We start from the raw sequence: 8407 nt of genomic DNA on the forward strand, positions 1-8407 counted from the left end.
AGGAGACAGATGCTTTTCTCTATCTCAACTGCCAACAACCGCCAAGAGGCCTTCTTTCCTCTTGTACTAGTCCTCCTCAGCACAGACCCTTCACGGATGTCAGGCTGGGGGACGATCAGGTCTTTCCCTTCCCACGAGGCCATATTTCAGACTATCACATGGGGAGAAACCTTGGACAACACCTAGCTTTCCTAGGCAGAGGTCCCTGCGACCTTTGGCAGTGTGCGTGTCCCTGGGTACTTGAGATTAAGAGAATGGTGATGACTTTTAACCAGCAAGCTGCCTTCAGGCACTTGTTTAACAAAGCACACCCTGCACAGCCCCAAATCTTTTAAACCTTGAGTCACCACAGCACATGTCTCTTGCAAGGACAAGGCTGGGGGTAGGGTCACAGATTAACAGCATCTCAAATACAGAACAAAATGGAGTCTCTTATGTCTACTTCTTTCTATATAGACACAGTAACAGTCTGATCTTTCTTTCTTTCTTTTCCCCACAAGGCTTTTCAGTATTTTGGCCTAGGTTTTTGTTCGAATGAGTTCAAATGCGTGAGGTTTACTTGTTTTCTGATTCTGATCTATAAAAATGGGTGGTCTCAAGAGACCAAAGTTTATTCATAGCCAAAAATGACAAAAGGAGTTCTTATTCTCCTGAAATAGGAAATTTTGTATTCCCATAGTCAAAACAGTAAACAATTTTTGAAATTAAAGTTGAGAATCTTGAAATTCATTTATTTCAGTAGAATAAAACAATAAGCAGCATGAAAACATAAAGTGCTACATAAAAGTCCCGTATTATATAAATTTTGAAAAGTTCATTGGCTTAAACAGTTACAGGTGAAACAGATTACGTATTTTTTTTTTCAAGCATGCTATTTTAATTACCTTGATATCTCATCATGTGCTATGTTGGTCAAAGAAAATGTCATGAGTTATCTAGATCTGAGGATTAAAGTAAGGAGGAATCCTCAGCCTTTACTTACCAGAATATACATCCAGTTTTAGCTGTATGCTGGAATTAAGGAGTTAAAGTAGGACTTTAAAGATAATAGTTTTATGAAGAGGCCTTTCAGTGGGGCTTGGACAAAAAGGGCCCCAAAGACCAATTTTGCTCATTAACCTCATGCTGGGGGTCAGATTGACAACTTAAGAGTTTTTAGGTAGCATATGTGAGGAAAAGGGAAGAAGAAAATGGTGCCCCTTTCAGATGGTGCTTCAGGTGCTAAAAAAATATCCCAACACAAACAAGCAGGTGACTAGCTGACAGGTGAGGGAAGAGATGCAAGTCAGATAGCAAAGGATCTGCACAATGCAAAATCTTCTTGGCTTTTTTCTTAACTTAGCAGTGAATGCAGCAGGATTGGCTTCAAGTGTAGGTACATCCCATGGAAATGTGCAACAAGATCACATTGATCCAGAGGCTGGCTCAAGTTTGACTGAGGGGAAATGGAGGGAAGACTGTTCCTAGCACACAATCTCAGCAGAGGTTGAGGTGGTGGGGATTTCTTTCTTCTCCTATGACGCTACCTGGTTTTCCCAGCTGGGTCGGTGACTTCTTGCTAGGAGACCACTGAGCATAATGAACCAAGGTTTCTAATATGTTTCAAATCAAGACTTTAGAATGTATTTTCTTACAGCAATAAAGTTATAAAATGGTAACCTATGATTTTCCTCATATAATGAGATCTTCATAAAGTCCTTGAGCTTTTTAGACTTTAACAAATTCAGCTACAGATATAAAAAATAATATGTAAACACTTTTAAAATGAAAATTTATTAAAGTTTAAGACAATTCTGTATTATGTAATAGTGTACAATATGTTCTTAGTTTAGATGTAGAAATAAAGGAAAGTTGTCTCAGATGAAAACAGAAATTGTGTCTGACAGTTAATAGAATGAACGTTCCATAAACAGGAGTAAAAATTAAATTTGTCTTTAAAATGATTTTTCAAATTATTTCTCTTGTCCATAATTTCACTTAGTTAAAACCACGTAAGGACTTTATGAATACCCTCCCCTATACTATTCAAGATATATATATGGGCTAACTTTCGTGGACTGATCTAGAACCTAAATACCATTTCCAACATTGTCTGACTTGTAAAAAAATTAACTTACAAATAACACTTTTGGAGCATAACCTATTTGAAAGCTTGAAACTACCTGTATTTAAAAATTAAGTCTTCATTAACAACACCCTCAAGAGTGCCCTCAGTGCTGCGAACTGAACATGCTGAAGGCAATGTTTTTCTGTGATTCTATGGTCTCACCAGCCATTGTGATGATATTATTATCTACTTGTGGAGCTAGCTAGAACTAAGTTATATATTGATTTTTCCACTGAAAATTCCTTCCTGGGCTCTGACTAGGTGGACAATTCTAAGTAAAGGTTTTTCTAATTTCTGTCACTGTTACTTGGGCCCTGAGGTTTTCTATTAAAACAGTACATGAAATATTTCAATATGATGCATATTCCTGGAATAATTAAAATTTATACTGATTATAAAGCTAGGCATATAATACATCCCAAAAGACATACATTTCAAAGCAGAGCAAACATTCAAATCTTAAGATCCCCCCATTTAACTTCTGGAAGAAAACCAAGCATCTCCTGGCTTGGGCCCTTTCTTCCTTAAACAAAAATCTATGGAAGACTGTTTTATTTCTTTTTAAACTTGTGTGGGTATGGCAGCAGGGGCAGGGGGCAGTAATGATAACAGCATATCAAAGTGGTTACAAAGTACTCCCTCTTCAAGTAGCATCCAGTGACAAAGATGTGATCTCATTTCCTCATAAATGTTTGACTAAAATAAACTTATTTTCACTGAAGAATGTTTAGGACACAAATAAAGTCACACAATGAGCAATCCCTATAAACATCTCCTATAAATGACATTTTAAGGAAGCTATTTGAGGAGTTTTGCTTTCCCTTTTCAACTCTTCTATCCCTATACATTCTACATACGTAGAAACAGTGTACTCAATAAGTAGTATTGAGTAACTAGTAATACTCACTGGAACTTAAAACATCATCTTTTATCCAAAAATTTCAAAGAGCTATATAGGAAAGTATTACAAATGTACATAAAAAGAAGGTGAAGCATGAGAAAAAACAAGTTATTTCCCTGCAAAGCAGATGAAATAGTGAGACAAGGAACTTTGACTTCCGGTCCCTTTAAGCAGGACATAACTGCTAGACATAGTATGAATGTCTAGATATATTTATACTAAACTTATAAGGATCAAAAAAGGAATGAAGGGTAAATACAAAATAACTTTTTTGTAAACAATTCTTAGATTATACCCAATGCAGAATGTTTAATGAAGCAGTTGAGTCACAGCTCTTAAGTCACAAAACAATATTATAACTCAAAGTCAAATATGTATTCATTGGCCAGATATATTCGTCGGAATATAAGAGCTGCCAATGCCAAAGTCAGGATGACAATCAGTACAGCTGATCCGCCATGATCAGTGTGGGTGTCTCTTGGCTGGCGGCCTTGGATTCCATCTGGTGAAGTAGAAGACCTTCTCTGACTCTGCTGCTGGGCCCGGCGCTGTCGAGGGCTCATGGAGGTATTCTTAGCTACAGGTTGGGTAGGTTGATGAAAGGATGCTGTCGAGGAATTCTGGATTCCATACTAGGAAATTTTAAGAAACTTTGTTTGAAACTGGCAAATAAGTTTGTAAATATACTTGCTATCTATCCAAGAATACACAGAATCTCAGAGGACAACATATGACTAAGGGCAACACTGCCAAGAATGATTGTTACTAATAATATATCCCTTGGGGGGCATCTACATTTAGGTTCAAACAAAAGTCATAACTTAGGACAGCTTTTTGACCTTTTATTTTTTATTTTTTTGAGGCGGAGTCTCGCTCTGTTGCCCGGACTGGAGTGCAGTGGCCGGATCTCAGCTCACTGCAAGCTCCGCCTCCCGGGTTTAGGCCATTCTCCTGCCTCAGCCTCCGGAGTAGCTGGGACTACAGGCGCCCGCCACCTCGCCCGGCTAGTTTTTTTGTATTTTTAGTAGAGACGGGGTTTCACCGTGTTAGCCAGGATGGTCTCGATCTCCTGACCTCGTGATCCACCCGTCTCGGCCTCCCAAAGTGCTGGGATTACAGGCTTGAGCCACCACGCCCGGCCCTGACCTTTTAATAGTTTTATTAATATATTTAGAAAAACAATCCCTTAAAACATTGACTGTAGATGATATTTTAACACATACACTTAATGAAAATATTTATATACATATAATGTTTTAATTTAATTAAAAATGTCAGACGCCTTTTGTCTCTATTTTTTTAATCATTTTTTTTTAAGAGATGGGATCTTGTTACATTGCCCAGGCTGGTCTTGAACTCCTGGGATCAAGCGATCCTCCTGCCTTGGCCTCCCAAAGTGCTGGGATTATAGGCGTGAACCAATTTGCCCAACCTCAGATGCCTTTTGGATGGTATATCACTGACTAAAAATCAAGTGCCTTGATATTATAAAATTCTAAATTTTTTCCTATTTAAAACAATCATACAGCACTTTGGGAGGTTGAGGCAGGAGGACTGCTTGAGCTCAGGCATTTGAGACCAGTCTAGTCAACATAGTGAGACACTATCTCTACAGAAAAATTTTAAAACTTAGCCAGGTGTGGTCATGCCCACCTGTGGTCCTAGTTACTTGGGAGGCTGAGGCAAGAGGATCACTTGAGCTCAGGAGGTTGAGGCTTCAGTGAGCTATGATCACATGCCTGCACTCCAGCCTAAGCAACAGAGCAAGACTCTCTCTTAAAAAAAAAAAAAAAAATCACATTCTTAGTTGTCCCTAGTGATATATATATATTTATATATACACATTTTTCTATAATAACCTAGAATAACCAGCATGTGTGAGGGAGTTTTGCTTTTTAATATAAAAAGAAATGGCTTATTCAGAACCTCGATCCCTGCCCTGGGAAAAGGAAAAAACCTGACAGACTGCAAAAACAAAACTGCCACCAGTGTTTTTCCCATTTCTACATTTCCCATTGCTTTTTGATGCTAAAATATCTGCATCAAAAAGCAACAGATGGCCTGATATTATCTGCTGTATTTAGAGTTTTGGCAATCTCTTGCCTCTCCTCAAGGCTAACAAAAAAAAAAAAAAAAATCATAGCTTATTTGGGATTTGATGTATAACATCTCAATTAATTTATATTACACTTAATGTAAAATAACCACCCTTAGCCAAACCAGGTTTCAGTTACTTTCATAGTGGTCAAATTATATAATCATACTCTGAGAGAGTTTATATGTAAATATAATTAAAAACTTAACTTGCAATTGTAGACAATTTATTGCTTGTTGGTATTTTAACCAAAAATGGTCTCAATTAACGACCTATGTCTATGAACAAGAATTCTAAGTTTTATGTATTAAATCAAAATGAGAAATACTACTATAATAACATCATTATTTGTACACTCTAATTTACTTAAACTTCTTGATTTATTTAATTGTATTCCTAGCATATTTTAAAAGTACCAATCCTAAGATTCATTCATTCAATCAACAAATAAACACTGACAATCTACTATATAGAAGGCACTAAGCCAGGCACTGGGGATACAGTGGAGAAGTTGAGAGAGACCCTGATCTTCACGGAACTTACATTCTGGGAAGAGAGATAGACAATAAATAATTACAAAGTAAATTACAACTGGAATAAGTATAACTGGAATATGTAACAAGGGAATTTAACATAGATTGAAAATACACAAAAGGGCCGGGCGCGGTGGCTCAAGCCTGTAATCCCAGCACTTTGGGAGGCCGAGGCGGGCGGATCACGAGGTCAGGAGATCAAGACCATCCTGGCTAACACGGTGAAACCCCGTCTCTACTAAAAAAAAAAAAAACAAAAAGCTAGCCGGGCGAGGTGGCCGGCGCCTGTAGTCCCAGCTACTCGGGAGGCTGAGGCAGGAGAACGGCGTGACCCCGGGAGGCGGAGCTTGCAGTGAGCTGAGATCGGGCCACTGTACTCCAGCCTGGGTGACAGCGAGACTCCGTCTCAAAAAAAAAAAAAAATACACAAAAGATTTAAATACATCACAAACATTAGGAGGCTATCCTAAAAGGTGAAAAAAGATTACCACCTTCCTTTTTGTAATAGAATGCTTCTATTAAAAAAAAAAAACTATGCAATAAAAAGTAATTACAAAGCTTTTTAAATATTTTGAACTAAAACATATTGACTTTAAAATTAATTCATTATTTTCCCCTGCGATTCATAAAATTACACTGAGATTACATAAAAATGATTTAAACTCATCCCGACACACTTTTTTCTCGGACCTCTATCTTCAGTCCCCCTAGACTACTACCCTGTTCTTCTTCAACCAACTTTTCTCTGCCCAGCTTATTCTCTGAACAGGAGAGACTCACTCAAGACTATTCAGTCCCACTTTATGTAAGTTATTTGCTGGGTAAAGCAAATACTATTTGCTGGGTAAAGCAACTTCTATTTCAATTTTTCCTCACCCTTTAAAGTCTTCAATAAACTGGATAAACAACAACAAAAAAGATGTGACTACTTAACCAAACAATCTGTTACCAAAAATACTTCAAAAGACAGTTCATCTTTTAAATATAGGAAGGAAAATCATTTTTTTCCCATAATCCTAATTCTTTGGCACCAATCTGGTCATATTTTTTAAAGTCACTCTCTGATCACCTAGGCCAACCAATTTCTTAAACAACAGGCACAACTAACAACACCCATAGCATTCATTCTTTTATTCAACAATTATTTACTGGACACTTACTATATACGAGGTAGCACTGTCCCACAGAATTTTGTGATGATAATAATTTTATGTCTACACTGTCCAATGTGGTACCCATTAGCCACATGTGGCTATGGAGCACTTGAAATGTGGTTAGTGTGACTGAGGAACTGAATTTTAAATTTTACTTGATTTTGATTAATTTAAATTTAAACATAGCTGCATGTGGCTGGTGGCTACTGTGTTGGACAGAGCAAGTCTAAAGCAAATTTTTGGCTCTAGGACTTTATTAAGTCAGTACCTTAATGCAGCTGAACAATCCTGCCAAAAATAGTGTCTATTTAGAAAGTGGCTAACATATGGATATTTTGTTTTATTCAGAGTCTAACACTATATTAAAATTAACTTTTCAGACCATCATAGAATTCTGGAGGGACAAGACAAAAATTATTTAATCCAGCCCCATTTAACAAAAAAAGAAAACGGAGGCCACAAAGCATGAACAACTTGCTCAACATAATATAATTCATTAGAGGGACTGATGAGTTAGAATCCAGTTGTTAAGAGAACCAAATTTTTCAGATATTTGATCATCCTAGGATCTTCTCCTCCTACTGCAAACAATGATCATGATAGGGACATACATATATATTGAAAGATAAGAGCCATACCGATGTACTGGCCGTAGCACCCTGGAATGTTGTAGGTATATCATCTTGTAAATCAGTTAGTGAGAAAGAGTGGTTTAAGTCTGACTCAGAAATAGTCTTTCCAGATGAATTGACTTCTGCCTATAAACAAGACAGGCCCAAGAGCAATGTTACAACAGGAAACATACACAATCTACAACCTGCTAAATCCCCTCTGTTGGATTTAATTGCTAGTTGAACATCTATTATCAGGCAGTTAAGCACCGAGCACTCTTGTGTCCAACACTGTACTAAGTATCATAGGAAGAAGCATAAACAACACCTGTTCTCAAGAAGCTGTTACTTGATAAGGGACAAAACTAACACCCATGGTTCACAGTCCACAATGCTAAAAAGCTCTCAAAACTCAAGGTTTTCTTGGTAAATTTTAGGCAAAGCCTGATATGAGCTGATGTGAAGCTATGAATAGTCTTTATCCCACATTAGTGTAAACATTAATACCACATTAATGTAATATTTTCAGATTTGCTGAGGAAATCCTAATGGATTTGATTATGAGGTGCTGCCCCAGATCACACGGCAGGTTAGTTAATATATGGTATAGTAAGATCTTAAGTCTGAAAAATTCTCATGTACAAAACACATTTGGTCCTGAGATTTTTCAGAAGCAATTTTAAGTGTAATAGGAATCCTCAGAAGGAAGAAAGTAAACATGCTCTGAGCTATTCCTCCTCCAGGCACTACAATAAAAGAGAAGGGAACTGGACCTGGAAAGACAGACAGTCCATAGAGAAGTGGACAGGGAGGAGGAGAGGGCATGCTGCTTAATGCAGGTTGACTTTTCTGTCTGTGAAGCTGATTAAATTCCAGGAGGATTAAATACTTAATACTTTATATATGTATGTATGTATTTATATTTTTTTGAGACAGAGTCTCGCTCTGTCACCAGGTGGGAGTGCAGTGGCACCATCTTGGCTCACTGCAACCTCCACCTCCTGGG

At 37.5% G+C, this 8407-nt stretch overlaps 1 protein-coding gene across 3 annotated transcripts in view; it reads right to left on the reverse strand.

The window, feature by feature from the left end:
- Positions 1 to 799: 799 nt before the first annotated feature.
- UBE2J1 (ubiquitin-conjugating enzyme E2, J1) overlaps positions 800 to 8407 on the reverse strand; it is a 25249-nt gene continuing 17641 nt past the window's right edge. For all 3 annotated transcript variants that reach the window (XM_011941921.1, XM_011941922.1, XM_011941924.1), the window contains 2 exons: positions 7429 to 7548; positions 800 to 3640 (listed from right to left, as the gene is read on the reverse strand). In XM_011941921.1, the coding sequence (XP_011797311.1) occupies positions 3362 to 3640; positions 7429 to 7548 (399 nt within the window). In that variant the 3' untranslated portion in view covers positions 800 to 3361. The remainder of the gene's footprint in view (positions 3641 to 7428; positions 7549 to 8407) is intronic.

The sequence above is a fragment of the Colobus angolensis genome, unplaced genomic scaffold (genome assembly GCF_000951035.1).
Source record: "Colobus angolensis palliatus isolate OR3802 unplaced genomic scaffold, Cang.pa_1.0 Scaffold203, whole genome shotgun sequence".
In the NCBI taxonomy this organism is placed as follows: Eukaryota; Metazoa; Chordata; class Mammalia; order Primates; family Cercopithecidae; genus Colobus; species Colobus angolensis.